The 20,593-nt window shown below is 37.9% G+C and overlaps 2 protein-coding genes across 3 annotated transcripts; both read left to right on the top strand.

Annotated features, from left to right (window-relative positions):
* The first annotated feature begins 674 nt into the window (after positions 1 to 674).
* On the top strand, positions 675 to 9,497 carry LOC143858582 (Rhodanese/Cell cycle control phosphatase superfamily protein). Of its 2 annotated transcripts, none has more exons than XM_077369252.1 (4): positions 675 to 1,681; positions 4,518 to 4,620; positions 7,618 to 7,869; positions 9,193 to 9,497. In XM_077369252.1, the coding sequence occupies exons 1-4, from the start codon at positions 720 to 722 to the stop codon at positions 9,244 to 9,246; spliced, it is 1,371 nt and encodes a 456-aa protein (XP_077225367.1). In that variant the 5' UTR covers positions 675 to 719; the 3' UTR covers positions 9,247 to 9,497. The 2 variants fall into 2 exon arrangements, with proteins under 2 accessions (XP_077225367.1, XP_077225369.1); XM_077369254.1 differs by having other exon boundaries at positions 1,546 to 1,681; positions 4,514 to 4,620.
* A 4,592-nt stretch (positions 9,498 to 14,089) lies between these two features.
* LOC143858559 (uncharacterized) lies at positions 14,090 to 19,628 on the top strand. The gene is made up of 2 exons (XM_077369219.1): positions 14,090 to 16,492; positions 19,103 to 19,628. The coding sequence occupies exons 1-2, from the start codon at positions 14,092 to 14,094 to the stop codon at positions 19,462 to 19,464; spliced, it is 2,763 nt and encodes a 920-aa protein (XP_077225334.1). The 5' UTR covers positions 14,090 to 14,091; the 3' UTR covers positions 19,465 to 19,628.
* Positions 19,629 to 20,593: the final 965 nt, after the last annotated feature.

Below are 20,593 nucleotides of genomic sequence, written 5' to 3'. Positions count from 1 at the left end.
ACTGTGGCTACATATTAAAGAATGAGCAGAAAAATTGCCCTCATAATGTAACCAGAAATGAAGAAGAATCTTGATCAAGAGAGAACAGGCATGGGGGAATGGTAGGCTTTGTAAAACACAACATCAAGAAATCTCCCAAGGCAGGCACTGTTAGGATTGCAGGAATTTTATAGGAAAGTTTGGGAAAGAAAAATATTTCTAAAATTTCTTAGTTTTTTGTCACATGAACCAACCCCATTCAATTTTGTCTTGGAGAGACCTTCAATTTTTATGATAACATCTCTAATTGATTTTAGTCTTGTTGAGGAAGGAATGCTGAACTCAAGGGCGTGCTTGCAAAAATCAGTTGCAAGGACGCCTCCATTGGAGCCATGGAAAGTGCATTTTTCATAATTTTGAATGGTATGTGATGTCAATAGCAATTCCTAATTCCGGATTTGATATATTCGCCCGCTTTTCTTTCCTGGGCCACCCTAAAAAACGTAGCCATAATCATAAATACACTAGAGGCCTACAAGGGGTGGTTCTGGGGAAGAAGAGGGGACGGATATATTCACTTCCAATTTTGTTACTTTTGTATGGTTTGCTTCATAAGAAAGAATGGGGGTATTATAGTCATTTAAACATTAAGGGAAAACCTTATCCTGCCACTACACTGCCTTTTCAAATCCAAAAAGAGAATTTTTAATGGACGTCTTGAAATCTATCCAGTTTCATCAATGGAGTTTCTTACCCTTGGCCTTTCATCTCTTACCCCAATCCAAAACCTCTCCAAATCCCACAAACCCATTTCCAAAACTGCCTCAATACTCACCTCCCCCTTCCAAAACCACATCTCCATCACCAAAACCATCTCCAAATTCCAAACCCATCAAAACCATCTTTCCTCCCTTTGCAAAACCCCCAAAACCACTTTCTCCCTTTTAAATTCTTCAATTAACCAAATCCCAACACTCCAAACCCTTCCATTATCTCTCCAAAACCACCTTATCATCCTCAATGCCTCTTCTTTACTTAAAACCTCAAGTACCCTTGTTCTAAATACCATTCAAAACCACCTTTTAATCCCCAAAACCTCCTCTTTTCTTAAAATTCCCACAACCCATCTCCCAAAGCTCTTCCAAAATCAAGTTTCAATCCACAAACCAACTTATCTTCTCAAAATCCCCACTACCCACCTCTCAAATTTCAACTTCAAAACTGAACCTCTTCTTAGAGATTCTCTAAAGCTTCACATTTCCCTTTCATTGATGGCAATCTCAGCCCCTCTCCCTTCTTTTGCAACTGAAACAGTTTTTTCATCTGATCAAGTCTCTGATAAAATCAACATTGAATCAATTATAATTTCCATTGATGATTTCTTCAACAGATACCCTTTTTTTGTCGCTAGTATCACATTCATTTGGCTTGTTGTAATCCCTATAGCCCAATATTATCTAAAGAAATTCAAATTTACTACCGCCTTTGACGCCTATCAAATGCTCAGGGATGATCCCAATACGCAATTGTTGGATATCAGGAATAAGCAGAGTTTGATTTATTTGGGTTCTCCAAATTTGAAATTATTGAATAAAAATGGAGTTCATGTTGAGTTTTTGGAAGGAGGAGAAGAGGCATTTGTAAAGGAGGTTTTAAAGAATTTCAATGATCCGGGAAATACCACCATATGTGTTCTTGACAAGTAAGTATGGATGCCTTCTAATAAAAATTCAGGATACTGCTTTGTGTGTGTTGAGAAGGATAAATGCATATTTTGTGTATACTTAGTCTAATATAAATGCATTAATAGGTATTGAATCCTTTTCATTTGGGTCTGCTGGTATTCATTTGTGCATAATATAATTCAGAAAAAAAAAGGAGATGATCAAATTGATATATGGACTTTGAAGATTTTTCCTTTAAAAGGATAAATAGATATTGAATACTTTTCATTTCGGTCTGCTGATATTCGTGTGCATAATTCAGAATAAAAAAAAGCTCAGTGGGAATGGTAGAAGAATAATTGGATAGAAAAAAGAAAGATCAAAATCATTCAAAAATAAAAATAAAAATAGAGAAGATCAAACTGATGTATGGTCTTTGAAGATTTTTCCTTTCGTATCTGCTGAAATTGATGTGTGCCGCATAATAAAGTTGAAAACTGAATTGAAATGAAAATGAAAGCAGAATTGAAAGATCACTTAGATGTAACATGGAATTTTTTTTTTAGGAAAATGTGAAATACTGAAATGTATATGAAGTCCCCACTTGAGAATTTGCGTCATGGGAAATCATAATATAAATGTTATACAAATCTAAATAGAAATGAGAAAACGAGCATTGAAGATTTCCATTTAGGATTTATTGTATCAAGCTCCAAAACCAAAATAACTCAATAGTAGGACAATTTATATCTGCTGAAAATTATGTGTTGGTGTCTCAACCACATTTAATGAGATTTTGACCTTTCTTCCCTCTCTCGAAATATTGTGTTTTGAAAACAGATCATGTAATCATAAGTCCACCTGAATGAATCAAATTGGATACTGGATCTTCTCTTCTAGATATTGTTTTAGTAAAAATATAGCAAATACTTAATGATGTGAATTCAACAGATATAATGGAATCAATCGTATTCTAACAACCTACATAAGATCTTAGTCAACTTAAAAATATTCTATGGTATTTCTGTTTAAAAAACTCCCTTAGTCAATCACTGATTCACCAAGTTGACTCGGTTTTCACCCTACCAAGTCAATAAAAAAACTCCTTTCAATTGCCCTAGTCAATAAAAAGTTTGTCTGTGTCAATCATTAACTTGCGCAAGTCAACTCAGTTTGTAAATGCTGGTACATAGTAATGTACTGTATAGAACATGTAAACTAATCAAAGATGGGAAAGAAATCTGACTCAGTATGTGATGTGTGATTGGTAATTCAATTTCATCATCCTCAATCCACAAGATAAAACCAACTTTAAAAGAATGAAGAAACTTGAAAACCTATGGCATTCCAGTGTTCAACAAAATATATGGTTTATCTTATCTTTATCGCATAGGATTTAAATTGAGTCCCGGTTCTTTTTAATGAATTTTTACTTAAATGTTGAATTAGAACGGTAAATCCTAGGACTTTAAAAATGGCTCTTATTTCCCATTTTTAAAAATTGGACTTCTGTTGTGGTAATTCTTGGTTTTTCATTGCTCTTCCATGAGAGTTAATTACTGCCAAATTCTTGGTTGGGGGAATTAAGAGCTCAATAGAATTTGTGTGGTATTTACAAAATTATGGCACGCAGAACTTTTGTTTTGATACAATTCTTAGACGATGATCAAATGCGTGTTATAATATCTGTTTTGGTTTTCTAGTATCCTCAGTAGGGATGATGCCATTAGCTTTGCAAACAATACATGTGAGTACATTAATGTGTTCATCTATTATAAGGAAGAAGAAGAATTATGTGGTGTCTGGATCTATTTTCCAGAGGAAAATAATGGCAAGAAAATTGCAGTTTCGATCACTTGTTCAATATTCTAACTATTAATGTCTTGGTCCTTATGGTGATTAGGACATGCCCCAAAAATCCTCCTGATTGCATGACCCCTAGCCATTCCATTCATGGCCTGTAAAATGGACAGTTCATAGAGTAAAACAGCAAATGTATGAAACTCTCCACCTTCAGAATGTTAGTATTGACCAATGCAGGAGATTTTCCATATATGGCCCATGCATTCTAGGTTACAGCAGATGAATGGTTTGGATCACCACTTTTACTTTGGGAACCAGTTATTTTTCCTTGGAAAATAGGAACACCATATACCTCAAGGAAGAACTAAACAGTTTCCTGATTATACTGTTTTGCAACTTTGAATTAGTAGTAGTCTCATCGTCTCTATGTTTCTCTTAATCCACTTTTCTCTGGTGCTCCTCTTTTGGGAAAATTGGATCAAATGACTATGCATTGGTTGAATTACTTTTAAACTAAGATAGTTCTTCAGTTCAAGACAAACAAGTTTCTTAATAATTTTCTTCATTTATGTAAAGATTAGATTTTGTTGTGGCTGTTTATTCGTCTCGGTGGGTACTTTACTTCGACGTTAGGGATACGTTGATATGTTAGTGTCATTTGATGCTCCAGTTTTCCTCTTACTGGTTCAACTATAACTTCAACAGAAAATTGGTACTGTGGTTTTGGTTGTCGGGTTGATGTACATGATCACAATTGAATTTCAAAATACTCCCCTATTGTGAAAAAAAAAACCTTAAAACTGGTGTAAATTAGACACAAACATGAGTCCTCAGACATAAGAGCCCTGTAATACGTGACATGCTGACATCTGTCTACAGCTGTATCATAACAATTGAAAAGTATATTATTGTATAAATATAGTTCCAAAAACATGGTATGTAGAAAAGTATATCGGTACTCATCATTAAAAAAAAATACTGTATCGGTACTATCATTTATATAACTTTCCCTTCAGAAAATCATTCATGTTTGTTTTGTTTGCTGAGTATGGTCATATCCGTGTAAGGTAGCTTTGATGGTAATTCCTTGAAAGTGGCGGAAATATTATTCAAGAGTGGCTTCAAAGAGGCATATGCAATCAAGGGTGGGCTTAGAGGCAAGAACGGGTGGCAGGTTTGGCTTCTCTTTTATCATTTATCATTTATGCCTATATTATAATATATGTTCGGGTGTGATGATGTGAGACGACTGCAGCTCGAGTCTTCTACTGTGTCCTGCTCCAACTTTGGAATCTCTTGATTTTAGATACTTAGGGGCTGTTTGGATATGCGGATTTTAGAATCTTGGATTTCCTCAAAATCCTGAACGGGAGATGAGAAGAAGGAGACCGTTTCACTTCTCTTTAGGATCTTGGATTTTGAGTAAGAAATCCAGGTTTTAGAAATCTCTACCCCATACTGAGATTTCTAAACCTGGAAACATGGGATGATCTCCTAACTCTCTTGCTGACAGAAAGAAGGGCGAGAAATCAGAAAACAACGGCTGGTCTTCTTCTCTTGTCTCCCATCTAGGATTTTGTGGAAATCCAAGATTCTAAAATCCGTGTATCCAAACTACCCCTTAGGTTCTCAAAATAGCTTATCTTTTACTTTTGGTAACTGCACCCATTTCTGATTCATGCTGCTTCTGGTAACTGAATGTGATATAGTTGTAGGCTGGTCCAATAGTGTCTGTTGTTCAACACTTATTCGAAAGGTTAAGCATGTTACCAAGCCACAGTGTTGAGTACGGGGTATGACATAGGCATGATGGGAATATTTTGTGGAAATCCCAAATTTAGGTTCTGTGGGACGTTACTATAATATAGGTGTTGAAAATAAGTATTCCCATCTATCAGCTGCCCCTGTTTAAATGTCATGTAAGTGTAGTTTCGAGAATTGAGAAAATTCAGAGAAGATTTCTTTTTTTTTTTTTTGGGGGGGGGGGGAGGATCTGAGGGGGGGAAAGGGTATTCCGTTAGTGAACTGGGAAGATGTCTCCAAACCAATCAAAGCGGGCGGCCCAGGGATTAGAAGGATTAAGCTAGTGAATTAGTCTTCGCTGGGAAAATGGCTCTGAAGATATGGAGAGGAACTGTCTTCGTTATGGGTGAAAGTGACTGATAGCAAATATGGTGCATCATTGGGTTTCTGATGATAGATTTGCTCATAAGGGTTGCACTCTTTGGCGTGACATTCTAAGCTTTTGATTTAGATTCCAAGACGGCGTCAGATGCAGGTGATTGTGTTAGATTCTGGTATGATACTTGGTGTGCCCTTTCCTCTTTGAAAGAGATTTTTCTGGATCTTTTTTTGCTTTCCTCTTCAAAGGGGGCTTTTGTCAAAGATTGCTTCTTGCGGTTTGACGGGTCGATTGTTTGGGTCCCAGCCTTCGGACGTAACTTTTTTGACAGGGAAATACCATCGGTTTCCAGCCTTTTTTAGTGCCTAGAAAGTTGCTACATTAAACGTGATGGTTCGGATGTTAGGGTTTGGATCTGGGATTCTTCTGGGGAGTTCTCTCCCAAGTTCCTCCTAGGGTTGTAGTTTTTGGTTGGGCCGCCATTCAAAAGCTTATTCAGACGGTGGATTTTTTAAGGGAGAGAAAGATGTTGATCATTGGCTAGAGCCGTTTGGATTTTCCCTCGAGGATTTTTCACATGCTTTGGAGTGTTGGTTTTTTTCTCCTTGGAGAAGGAAAGGGAAAATATTATGGTATATTTCTTTCTTAGCGGTTATTTGGGTCTTGTGGAAAGAAGGAACGCTAGAATCTTCAAAAGAGTGGCTAAAAGTGCCCCTTATCTTGCTTCTAAGGTGATGGCACTATCTGTTTCTTGGGCTAAATCTCTCCCTAGCTTTTCCTTTGTGTCCGCTTTTGATTTATGGAATGGTTAGAGTTTGGTTTGCTCTAGTGTTGATATTCCTACCAAATTCCAAGTTTGGGAGCCTCCGGATGTGGGCTTCCTTACATTGAATTTTGATGGCTCGAGTCTTGGAAACCCGGGCCGGCCGGCATTGGGGGGCTTTGAGGGATGAAAATGGAGTTGTCAAGTGGACTTTTGCAAGTCTTATTGGAGTAGCCGATTCTAGCGAGGAGGAAGTGCGGGCTGCCCTCCAAGGGATTAAATTATTAGGGGGATTAGACCTTAATCGTGTTGTGGTGGAAGGAGACTCCCTCAATGTCATTCGGTGGATTTCTGGTTCACATCCGTTTCCTTGGCGTTTTGCGGATTTCTTCAATGAAATTTTGGATATTGTGGGCTCTTACAGTATTTCATTCCGTCATGTGAGGAGATCGGCAAATGAAGTGGCGGATAAGATGGCCAAAAGAGGAGTTCACTTGGAGATCCTAGAGCATTATGATTTTCTTCCTCCTTGACTTCTGTAGTGTTTTCTTCTTTGTAGCCTGTTTGTATATCCTCATGCTTCCTTTGTATATATCTTGACCTTTTCGGTCTGTTTAATGAAATTCTTCACCATTCAAAAAAGAAAAAGAAAATAAGTATCTGTTAGTATTATTGAATTTGCAGTAGTGGAAACATTTACTCTAGTAATGTGATATGAACTTCACATGGCAAAAAATGGGCACATGATGCTTGAAACAAATAGAAGATGTGAATATGACGAGGGATGAGTTCTACAAAGAGAAAGGAAGTGACCCCATTCTCATTCTCTATCTTTGAGAGAGAGAGAGAGAGAGAGAGAGAGAGAGAGAGAGAGAGAGAGAGAGAGAGAGAGAGAGAGAGAGAGGAAGTTGAGTTGGCTCAACTTGACCTTGCATGATCTTCATCGACTTGAGTAGCTATCGTAGGCTTCTTGAGCTTAAAAAACTCTATTGAGCTTGGAGTTGATTTGTGCCGTACCACATCAATATCTCCATCAACTTTAGTAGTTTCATAGTCCTCTTGAACTTAAAAAAAAAAACCAATTGAGCTTCGAGTTCATTGGGCACAGTACCACATCAATATCTCCATCAACTTGAGTAGCTATCATAGGCCTCTTGAACTTAAACAACTCAATTGAGCTTTGAGTTGCTTTGGGCCTAGTCCCACATCGACTCCAAGTCAGTAGCAAGTTACTTAAATGGAAAGAAAATAAATGTGTTTATGCTATCACTCTTTTGTATCCGCAGGAAATACAAGAAAACCTTCTTCCACCATCTTTGCATGTGTATCCAAGAAAGAAAAAGGTTAGAGCATCACAGAAGCTCAATGTGGGCAAAGAAATACTCAACAACCAAAACAACAACAATGGACAAAAACCATCTTCTTCAAGCATCCATTGGGATGGAAACATGAAGATGGAGAATGGATATGTAAAGCCCAGGGAAACTGCTCCACAAGCAAATCTCAGTTCAGAAAGACCATGTTCGCCATATCCAAATGTAATGTCTCTGCATTCTTATTTTCCCGGGTACTGTGTATGTTGCTAAGACCTACTAGATTACACACTGAGCCACATGCATAGATGCTTGTATGACTATATGATGCATACATACATGCATGCATATATTTTTATATAGCACGAAAGCTCGTATGCCTCTATATGTGTACTGTGTACGGTGATTTATGTAGCCATTGTTGTATTTCTATAAGATTTTAAATCTTTTGTATTTAGTAGCTTTTTTGTGTATCAAATTTAAAATTCTTCTCCGTTAATTCCATTCATTACGTCGTCCAAGATTTTGACCACTGCACCTCTCCCCATTTAGTTTTAACGTTTGACATTTTTTTGTCTTAAATTTTCATGCAAAAAGTTATTTTGGATTAGTTGTGGAGAGTCTTTCAGTCATCTCCTGGGCTGAACGTTAACTGTTGCCTCTCTTATGTTTTCATGAAAAAAAAGTTATTTTGTTCTACAAGGAAGATATACACATGTTCTCTCTTCTTTTGTTTTTTTTAAATCTTTTGTATTTAGTAGCTTTTTTGTGTATCAAATTTAAAATTCTTCTGGGCTGAACGTTAACTGTTGCGTCTCTTATGTTTTCATGAAAAAAAGAAGTTATTTTGTTCTACACGGAAGATATACACATGTTCTCTTTTTTGTTTTTCTAATACAAGTTCTTGTTGTATTCAAATTGTTTTGTTTTTTACAAACAAGCTCGTGTCGACGTGCTTTGGTTTTTCAAATTTCAAGCTTTAACAAGCTTTCCTTCAAGTGGCAAATTGTTATCATTGATCATGTTCGCTAGGTACAATCCGGTGTGCAGATTTTGCTTAACGATACTTTTCTTTGTTTATTTTATCAGATTTTTCTTACTGCATACACTTAGATTGGAGTTGGTTTTGAGCACTTTAGATTAACCTCTTAATTACTCTATTTTGACTGATTAAACCCAACATCCATGCATTCATTTATGTGAGGTTGTATGTCTGGTTATACTTATTACTCTATTTTGACTGATTATAATATCCCAAACCCAACTCCCATGCATTTATTTATGTGATGTTGTATGTATGGTTATATTGATTACTCTATTTTCACTGGTTATAATACTACAAACTCAACACCCATGCATTCATTTATGTGAGGTTGTGTGTATCTGGGGAATGGTTGCTACAAAATGAATATACATTTCTTAAATCTCATTATAGATCAATTACAAATATACGGATCAGATTGTGCTAAAGATTTAAAACAAACTTTGTTCTACTCTTTCTTAATTTTATTCTTCTCTTTATTTATAATTCTTCTCTTGTGGATGCAGTATCCAGATATGAAACCTCCTTCATCCCCAACACCATCAAAGCCTGGAAATTGAATCTCTGATCCCTTCGTCCCCTGAAATATACACTTCTTTATGGCATTGTCTATCTTTTCGATATTGTGTGATGGGTGTTTCTTTTTTTTCTTAATTCTTTGCAGAAAAATGCATCGAAAATTTGTTTATAGAGACACTGCGAGAGGAAGTTGGCATTTTCTGTTGAGTATATTATCTGGCTAGCATGTAGTTTTTGACATTCATTTCTGTTTAGAGTAATTTCTTCTGTTATGGAAACATGTTTCTCTCAATCGCATGAAATCCAATCCAAGGGGAAAGAAACGTTTCGTCATCGACCCTTTGAATCACACTCGGTGCACTGACCGACCGCGCCGGACAGCTTTAAACCGAACAAGAATTTAATCGGATTCTTGTCAATCTCCGTTAAGTCGTTTGCATTCTGTGTGCTTCGACCAAAACAAGCTATCACTTTGACAACACGTCCTTCGTAAGTCCTTTTGTCGAAAAAGTCATTAAAGCTCAAGAAAGAACTGTCATTCTGCTCTTCTATTCAATCCCCTGAAATCCAATCTCAAGGGACGGAAGTTAGTTGCCCCTAGAATTGAATGTTGGTTATTTACTTTACAAATTGGCACGTCCGTGCATTCAACACACATCATACACCAACTCACTCATACCATTCACTTAATTTGAGATAGCAACAAACAGAACTAGTGATGTAGGACCGGGAAGAGAAATATGAGAAAGGGTAGAGAAATAGAAGAAAGAAGAGAAGAATTTAGGGAGAAGTGGAAAAGAATATAAGAGGAAGAAGAAGAAACTTGTAAATAGAGGGGAGAAGTCAATCAATCTTTATTCATGAAAATCTTAAAATCCTTAATACATGAGGCCTATATATAGGCAACTGAAATAAAATTTCATGGAAAGTAAATAAAAGTCATAAATCTAAATAACATGAAAAATAAAATCCTAGAAACTAAATAATATGTAAATAAGAATCATGGAAAGTAAATAACATGGAAATAAATCCTAATGGGCAAATATGCTACTTTTTGGCCTACTATCTGCATCATTCTCCCCCACTTAAAAAAAACTCGACCTTGAGTTCTAGTTCTCCTGGATCAAATATATACACAATCCAATCAAGCAGTAGGAGTCGTAATCCGTCAGAAGAACTCGTGATGTTTAATGTTTGCGACAATTGTGAGAGTAACTTGATATGCCGGCGAAGAAATATGGAAGAAATCGCCCACGTAGAATCATAAGAATACAAATTGCGCCGGAGAAGTAAGCTGACTGGGAAGATAGCAATGTACTCTTCCTGGAATGGTTGGATCGGTATAACAGTTATGGGTAATAACAATCCATGACTAGCCTCAATAAAGTAAGCATCTGCTAGTATCAAATCTGGCTCAATGGAATTAGGAACAAAGCCAACTGCTAGAACCGTATTTGGCTTAGTGATGTCAAGCTGATAACCCTCCCGATGATCATCATGTGCACTGAAATCCTCTGTCTCAACCTCCACAGTCATTTCGAACGAAACATCTAGAATCAATTCTGTCACTGTGCTTATGTACTGATATGGAATCAACATCCTCAATGAACTGCCCGTGCTCTGCTTGCTTTCGCAATGAATCATCAATCACTTGACTCTGTGGCTCCAAATCTTCCATCTCTGATTATGGACTCTATATCTGACATAAGCAAGGGCTTAACAACTATAATGGTCTCATCCACAATGTCAGCGGCATCAGGCGGCTCCTCAGTAGTGTTAGCAAAATCCTTCTCCCCTTCTGGAGAACTAGTATCATCAACAAGTGATGGGGGAGAAGAAATGGCTAAGCGATTCTGCAAATCTTACTCACGGGGGCTGCGGCTTCGCGTTTATGTCGAGCGGCTTCTTCTTGTCGAGCAACTTCTTCACGCATCAATCTTTGCTTATACATTGCTCGTTCACGTTTCAATCTCTATTGATACTGATATGCATAAATCCTCAAACTCATAACAAACTTCTTCTCACAGATGGAATGGTGGCTTGCCCAAATAACAGCGCTCTAGCAAAAACAATTTCGTTTTCGATCTGGCTGTACACTGTATCCTTGACTCGGCGAATGGTTATTTGATGATCATAACCATAGTACTTATGGTACACATCAAGAGCCTTGATCCATTCTAGACACGCATCCTCATAATAGCTATAGCGAGTGTAGCCTTGCAAATATAGATCATCGTACGCATCAAAATATGGAACAATTAGTGGAGCAATTAGGATTGGTGTCGAAAAATGATATCAAATGTCTGATCAATCTGTCATGTCGAATGGAAGATAATGTTTTTCGAGGATCTCAGATCGGATTCCTAGATTAGTCGGATTGGGGTTCAGACCAAAATCGACGGATGCCAAAAGTTTCTCAAAGTAGTGGTTGCGCTAATTGTTGGCTTCTAATAATGGGCTAGATAGAATCTAAAAGTTTTCACGAACAATTTTCATGTTGAGGGCGAGGCCAAATTCTAAATAGAAATAACCAGAATGAAGAGAGAAAATGGGATGAGGAGAGGAGAGAGAATTCTGATTTTTTTTCTCCTTTTCTGTAAGTGGTCACTTGAGTAATAAACGGGTGGCCCATGAGAAAAAAAGGGGGGTGATAATATATATTACCTTATTTTACAAGGTAACAGATGGTTTCCTAAAAGGGGGGTCGTCCAAGGAGGGAAGGGGGATGGAAATTTTCTTTTCTTTTCCGACGCAAGTTATGTCACCGTATTTGTGTAACTTTGCCTAACAGTACAGTAGCCACAAAATAAAGTGACTTTCTTATTCCTTGAAAGAGACTTTCTTACCCAAGTATTATGTAACAAGTCACTCTTCTCTCTAGGGCTGCAACTCGGGTCGGGCGGGTCGGGTTTTGGAGAACCCAAGCCTACCCGAGAAATATCTTGGGTCGGGTTTTTTTTCAGAAAACCCACGATTCCCAAACCCGGCCCTACCCATGATAAATCTCGGGTCGGGTCGGGTTTTTTCACGTTGACGCAACTTTTGAAGAAAAATTCTTGTTTGGCAAGGCAACTCAACTCATAGAAGTAGAAATTACACTCACATTACACTTGAATCAAACAATGATGTAATTACACTCACATTACACTTGAATCAAACAATGTTGTAATTACAATCAAACAATGCTGAATCAAACACTTGAATCAACTCAACTCATAGAAGCAGAAATTACACTCATTTACAATAACAGTGGGTGCGTGGGTTTTCACTTTTAACTTTTAACTAACAATAGAAAAAAATGTACATACTATTATTACTTATGTAACTCGGGTCGGGTCGGGTCGGGCCCCTTCAAACCCGGCTCGACCCGAGTTTCATGCGGGCTTTTGAATGCTCAACCCGGCTCGACCCGAAACCCATGAAACCTGAACCCAACCCAGGCTATTTTCGGGTCGGGTCGGGTCGATGCGGGTCGGGTAAAACCCGGCTCGAGTTGCAGCCCTACTTCTCTCCTCTAACAGCGACTGTATATAAAGTGAAAAAAACCACTACTTTATATAGTAGTAGCATGGGACTGATGAGGAATTATCATCTAAGTGGGTCTCGTCTATGATCATTCAATCGTTAACTTTTGGGTCTTACCCTTGGAAACAAAGCAGCATATAGGGAAGAAAAACACATCAACGACAAGAAGATGTGGAAAAACACACCACTAGTTAATACTTTGAGGACCCACTCCCACATTAGTCATCTCTTTTTATCTCCTCCCACCGGACACTCTAAAGGCACTAATATCTATGCACTTTGGCCCAATCACTAAGAGGCCCATGTCATGGATGTTCAACTGCTGCCATTTGTGTACATTGACTCACTCACCATGAGGCCAATGGGATGATGGCAGACAAAGACCTCTGGTTATTTGCCGGTCAAAACAGTTTTGGACCATTGAACACTGCATCTAGTTACTCCAACTATGCTCCATGAAAATGACCTCCTGCCCTTGGCTCCTTAGGGTGTGGAATCATATAAATAAATTAGGGAAAAATACAGTTATGCGCCCTTAACTTTCTGACACATTCAACGATAGCCCTGTAGTTTCAAACTCATTAACTACACCCCTTGACTTTTCAATGTGTATGTTGACGGTCCGTCCGTCCACAAATCGAAGGATTAGGATGATCCTATGGAGCCGATTTTTTGGGCACACCTTATCTATGCCCATCAAATGAATGCTTTGGATCGTCCAAACAATGTGGGCCCACTATGGTTTTGGTGGGCGGACTAGAGAAGGTTCTCTAGTCGACCAACTAGAGACGAGATCTTAATTAGCATTGATAGTTTTTCAAAAGAGAGGGTCTACCTTATACACATTGAAAAGAAATGGGGTGTAGCTGATGAGTTTGAAACTACAGGGTTATCGTTGAATGTGTCAGAAAGTTGAGGGGGTGTAACTGTATGTCCCCCAATAAATAAAGGTCACTGCACTACCATGTTTCTATAAGTGCACTAAATCATATCGGCTTTTTATTATTTAACCAGCAGTCAAGGTTTATTACAATTCCCAAAAGCTGCCAGAAGAAAATTGAAAGAGAAAAGACAAATGAGTTAGTGAAATTATCAAAACATGGTAGTGCTCATATCAGTTTCCACTAAAAACCATGGCCACAGAGATCGATGGAGAAAAAAATGAGTGGGGGGCACAGAAATATGAAACCAAAAGATGCGTTTATCAGCTTCAACGATGAAAACGAAAAGACAAGGGTGGTGGATGTTCATGGAAAAATATGACTTTGGATTCCCATCAACACACGGCATACAAGGAGATGACTTTTTCAGTATAAATGTATATCTACCATACACGAAAAACACAAAAACCACCAACAACCATGGCCACTGAGAAATCTCTCTTCCTCTTTTCTTTACTTTTCTGCCTTATGATGCATTCTTTCACTTCAACAGTGGCAAATTCAGTAGAAGCAGAGGCTCTTCTCATCGCCAGCCTACTAAACCAAGCTCCTCTCTATCCATGGTCACTTCACAATGCAACTAATAAAAGCCCATGCAATTGGATGGGAATTGCATGCAACCATGAAGGAAGCATCACAGGAATAAATCTTACAAATGTAGGTTTGCAAGGTAAGCTCCATAACTTCAAATTCTTTTCCTTCCCAAACCTAGCCAATCTTGATCTCAGCAACAACGAACTCTTCGGAACCATTCCTTCCACATTAGGAAACTTGACCAACCTTTCCCTCATGTACCTCTATAACAATAGTCTCTCCGGCCCCATCCCTAAAGAAATAGGAAATTTGAAAAATATGGTTGATATGAAAATGTCATCTAACCTTCTTAATGATTCCATTCCTTCCACATTAGGAAACTTGACCAACCTTGCCACATTGTACCTCGACGGTAATAAGCTCTCTGGCCACATTCCTAAAGAAATAGGAAATCTGAAAAATATGGTTGATCTACGCTTGTGCTCTAACCTTTTAACAGGTTCAATTCCGCCTTCTTTGGGTGAACTTGAAAATCTAACCACTCTAATCCTATTTGAAAATCAACTTTCGGGTTCACTACCACAAGAAATGCCAAGTCTGATAAATTTGCACAATTTCAAAATTGCAAACAACAACTTCTCTGGCTATTTACCGCGTCAAATTTGCCAAGGTAAATCGCTTACATTCTTCTCGATTTACAACAATCAATTTACAGGCCCCATCCCAAAAAATTTGAGAAATTGTACGTCCTTAATAAGAATTAGGCTCGATGGAAACCATCTCACTGGAAATGTGTCTGAAGACTTTGGAGTTTATCCAAATCTAACGTACATTGATTTGAGCTACAACCGTTTGTACGGTGAACTCTCTCCAAGTTGGGCAAAGTGCAAAAAATTGACAAGTTTAAAGATCTCAGGGAACCTGATTACTGGTAAAATTCCTCCCGAGTTTGGGCAGTTGATTGGTCTAGGAGTACTCGACCTTTCTTCAAACCATTTGGTAGGAGAGATTCCAAAGGAATTGGGGAACATGACATCTTTATTCGACATGATTTTAAATGGTAACCAACTTTCTGGTTGGATACCAATAGAAATCGGAAAGCTATCCAATTTGGAGATTCTTGACCTATCAGCAAACAATCTTAGTGGATCAATACCAGCACAACTTGGAGACTGCTCAAAATTACATTATTTGAAATTAACTCTAAATCATTTGAATGGATGCATTCCATTTCAAATTGGCAATCTAGTAGAGCTACAAAATATACTAGATCTTAGTTGTAACTTGCTTACAGGAGAAATACCGCCCCAGCTGGGAAAGTTATACATGTTGGAAATCTTAAATCTTTCCCACAATAAGCTTGATGGTTCAATTCCATCATCTCTAGAAGAGATGCTCAGCTTGACATCTATTGATTTATCGTACAATAATTTGGTGGGTAGTCTTCCTAAGAACAAAGCCTTCCAACAAGGTACATTTGTTGGCAACAGAGGTTTATGCGGCAAAGTGCAAGGTTTGCAACCGTGCAATTCCTCACTGATAAAAAATGGTCAACCACAAAAGAGACACAGAGTTATCATATTGATCATTCTTCCACTTTTAAGCGCACTATTCCTTCTACTTCTAGTTTTTGCCATCTCTTTCATTTTTCGCCACATAACAAGAAATGCAAAGGAAGAGAGATATGAAATGGATAGAGATCTATTTTTTATTTGGAATTGGGATGGGTGTATTTCTTATGAAGATATCGTCAATGCGACGGAAGCCTTTGACGAAAAATACTGCATTGGGGAGGGAGGATATGGGAGAGTTTACAAAGCATCTTTGCCAATTGGGCAGATAGTCGCTGTGAAAAAACTTCACAAATTGGAAGATGGAGAGCAAATTGATCAGAGAAGTTTTAGGAATGAGGTAAGAGCATTAACAGAAATCCGTCACCGCAACATTGTCAAGCTTTACGGGTTTTGTTCCCATCGTCGATGTATGTTTCTGGTTTATGAGTATGTGGAAAGAGGAAATTTAACTAATATCCTAAGCAGTGAGGAAGGAGCAATGGAGTTGGATTGGGTGAAGAGGGTGAATATTATTAAAGCTGTGGCCCATTCTTTATCATACATGCACCATGATTGCATCCCGCCGATAGTTCATCGAGATATCTCTAGCAACAATGTTTTATTGGATTCAGAATTTGAGGCTCATGTCTCTGATTTTGGTACTGCTAGACTTCTAATGGACGATTCATCCAATTGGACAGAACTTGCAGGCACTCGCGGTTATGTTGCTCCAGGTTAGTTCCTTATATATTTTGCCTACTTTATTGTTGCAGTATAATTGTTTAGAAAATTATAATTTATTTGGTTTTATGTTATTGGGCTCACCCACCTAAGGTCATAGTGTTTTAGAGTATTCTTGTGATTGACCCACCTTAGAGATATTTGAGTCCAAAATTGATTATTGGACTAAAAATTTAAAAGTATAAATGAGTCCAATAATCAGTTTTGGGCTCACAATTTGTTCTCAAAATCCAAAGCAAATTAACTGCTGGTAATTCTTGCACAACCAAAACAAAAAACGTCCTTAAAATTGGTGGAAATTTTTTTAAGTCATCTTAAGCAACTAACTGGTGACTACTACTCATCCAAATTTTTGGATGCTCTGGTGAGAAGAAGTGACTCGTGCCAAGTTGATGGAGGAAAGACTTGAGGGCTAGGAACATAGCAGAGAACATGACCTTGGATAGGATAGAATTGAAGAAAATGATCAATGTAGACGAATCCAACTAGGGTCAGGATTAGACTTAGTCAATTTGAGCTGAGTCGGGTAGATCCTTTCACATTCTTCATGAAAATTTTCTAAAGGATTCATTAGCAGACCCCAACTAGTTTGGGACAAAGGCTTAGTTGAGTTGAGTTGAGTTGAGATGAGTCTTAGTAGGAGAGACTGGTCAAGGAGATTTTTACAAAATTTCCAAATTTAAATGTTTTTAGGATACAGATTAGCTTAATTTCTAGAGCTTAGGTTCGGAATTTTTCAACAAATATTAGCCTATTTCTTTTTATTTTTTACCTCTATTCTACCTGATGGGCCACCTTTTTTGGGCCATCTCCTGCCATATTTTCATTAGATGATGAATTGCCAGCCAGCACTCTGACCTGATCCAACGGTAGACGAGCACCGAAGTAAAAACAATTTCCAAACCTTTCTTGTCATGTTTTGCTCATGCTGGTTTCAATGCACCTTAAGCAATTAGGATGTATTTGTAATGTGCAAAAGGTTAAGGGACCACGTTAAAAAATCCATTTTTTTGGGAAATTCGTTTTACACCTATTTTTAAGGTTGCGACATAACCCAATCCTAAAATAACCCGGGTCGGGTTTAGATATCTTGGGCCTTGGGTTGGGTAGGCTGAAAAAACCAACCCAATCTTAAGGTCGGGTCAGGTTTAAAGAAAAAAACCCAAAACCGGACCTAACTCGTACAAGTGTACTATGACTTTCTTAAATATCTCTTGAACAATTATTTTCAAATATATTGCTATAATTGTTTTCATTGGGCTCATATGTTTGTGATGTAAAGAAATAGTTTCCTTCTTAAATTTATGCACTTGACTATATAAATTTAGATATTTTTGACATGAAAATTTGTCATTTTCTACAACCTTTGAAATTTGTCATTATCCTATGCTAAATAACAAAAACCAACCGAGAAACTATATCGGGTGGGGTAGGGTTTGGCTTATGGATCTAGGGTTTTCCCAAAGAAAACTAAACCCAACTTGACCCGAGATCAGGTAGGTTAGGGTTCTGGAAAACCCAACAAGCCCAACCCCAGTTGCAACCCTACCTATTCTACATCGAAAGAACCCACGTTAAGAAAAAAAAAATTCCCGATTATTTTTGGGAATAATCATTCTTGCTAGACCCATCTGCCATGATAAAATTAAAGTACAACCTTTCTAGGTTGATAGTGGATAAGTATGTGACCTCTGTCTTAAAAGAAAATCACCGGTCTCAACTCCCGCCATTAGCCTAGGTTAATAATCTCTATTGAGCATTAAGTGTTCCAGCTATAACTCATATAAGCTTATCTGAGTTATAGCTCAAAAAACACATGTGGCCCCACATTTTTGGGCAATCCAAAGCATTCATTTGGAAGGCCCTTCCATGGATAGGTGTGTACCAAAAATCAGCCCTATAGGATCATCCTAATCCTGCCATTTGTGGAGAGAAAAATTCGGCAGAAACATGGACACACATTGTTTGTCCATTTTCCTCTCCACCTTTGATTGGGTTAGGATGATCATATATGGCTGATTTATGGTACACGCCCTATCCGTGGAAGAGCCTTCCAAATAAATGCTTTGGATCCCCTCAAAAATGTGGGGTCACATGTGTTTTTGAGCTATAGCTCAGATAAGCTTATCTGACCAGGAGCACTTTCCTCTATTAATTAATATTTGCCAAATATATGTCCCGGCCTTATGTATCTATAGGATTACAGATTACTACTTAAAGAAGCTGTCTACGGTGCTTTGAACGAATACAAGCCGTTTGTATGCCTTCTTTTTATTTTAAAAAAAAAAATCGAATGCATTGGAAGGGTTTTCACACGTGCCCTTTAATAACATGTCTATGTTAAACGGGTTTTACTGTACATGTATATATACAACTAAGAGCATTGTTCAAGGGAAATGATTTCAGCACAACAATGTTTTGATACATGCCCTCGTGTCTTGTCTTTTAGCATTTAATTGTCATGTAAGTTCTTTTTGGGCACAGTAAAAACCCTTTTACAGCTCTTTAAATATAAAAGACAAGAACATGTTGTGTTGATATCATTTCCTCTGTTTAATATAAAAATTTTATGTGATTTGACTTCTTCTTTTCTTTTTGGGCAGAGCTTGCTTACACAATGAGAGTGACCGAGAAATGTGATGTTTATAGCTTTGGGGTTTTAGCACTTGAAGTGATAATGGGAAGGTACCCCGGAGATTTCATCTCCTCCTTCTTATCATCATCTGAAGGTGGCCGTAATATACAGCTAAAGGATATGTTAGACCAAAGGCTCCCAACTCCCCAAGACCAAGTTGGAAATGAAATTGTTCTGGCAGTGTTACTGGCACTCGCGTGCATAAATGCAAATCCACAAACTCGGCCAACCATGCAACATATCTCTGGAAAGTTCTCAACTCGAGCACCTCCTTTTCTAAAGCCAATCCACACAGTTGAACTGTCTCAACTGATGGAATTTCGAGTATAAATGGGTTGAGTCTCTTTGCATACTCAGTTATGTTGTATATATAAGTCAGTGTTTCATATAGTTGATAGAAATAAGAGATTGACTAGGGTGATAGTCACTGTCGAGATCAAGTCTTGGGTCGCACATGGGGACATGTATGTTATGTTTAATTTAGACAGTTGATCTTTGTAGACCATCATGAGGCAACCCACACGGTTTTGGACCTTATGGACCCATTACTGCATTGACATATGTTTGGTAACCTTAGGGTCTTGGTGGGAAGCAGAAAAAGGAAAGAGTTGTTTCTATTTAGCCCAACATGCCCACAAGAAACTCGTGGTCATGTTAGGTAGCTAATTCTCTTTCTTGATTTTGGGATAAACGAGAAACTTGTGGGCAGGTTAGGTGCGGATTCTCATTCTTGATTTTCATCTTGATTTGGGCTCACTAGCTATAAGGTGTACCCATGGTTTTAAATTTCGACCGAAATCTGAATTTTCGGTCCCAAATGTTTTGGTTTCGGTGGAGAGCAAAATCAAAATTGGGTATACCTCAAACGTTGAAATTTCGGTCGAAACTTTGCTTTTCCTGAAATTTCAGCCGAAATTACCAAAATTTTGGTAATTTCGCCCTGAAATTTTGTAGGAGGTAAAATATTATTTTATGTGATTTTGTGAAATTTCAGCAGATATTTCGGGTCCGGAGCGAAACCGAAATTTGAATCCATGGGTGTACCGTGAATGGGTCTTACAATGGATATTTTTGGAGACCCTTCTCTTATTGTTGGGCGTTGTTGAGGCTGCGTGCAGTTAAAGACATTTATATTATGAGTCATAATTTCGCAGAAAGCCAATTTGCACTTCACTTTTGTGGGAGAGAAGAGCCACACAGGCTCACTTTTAGCAGATTTTGTCGTTTTCATTTAATTAATCTGAGGTGGATGTTCTCACCTGCAAAAGTGAGCCACCAGAAGGCTTTCCGGAAATTGCCTATCAAATCCCTCGATGCACTGCAGCCAAATTGATGTTGTTACAATGTCTAAAATTGAATACCATAGCCCAAACTTCTCTTAGCCGGAGGAAGATAGATTTTTGCGTTGCTTTATTTGAACTACTTTTTTTAAAAAAAGATATTGGCATTTAAGGCGTAA

This window comes from Tasmannia lanceolata, unplaced genomic scaffold, assembly GCF_043159265.1.
Source record: "Tasmannia lanceolata isolate RefF3 unplaced genomic scaffold, GAP_Taslan_0.1 ptg000026l, whole genome shotgun sequence".
Taxonomy (NCBI): Eukaryota; Viridiplantae; Streptophyta; class Magnoliopsida; order Canellales; family Winteraceae; genus Tasmannia; species Tasmannia lanceolata.
This window is presented reverse-complemented; position numbering and strand designations above follow the sequence as displayed.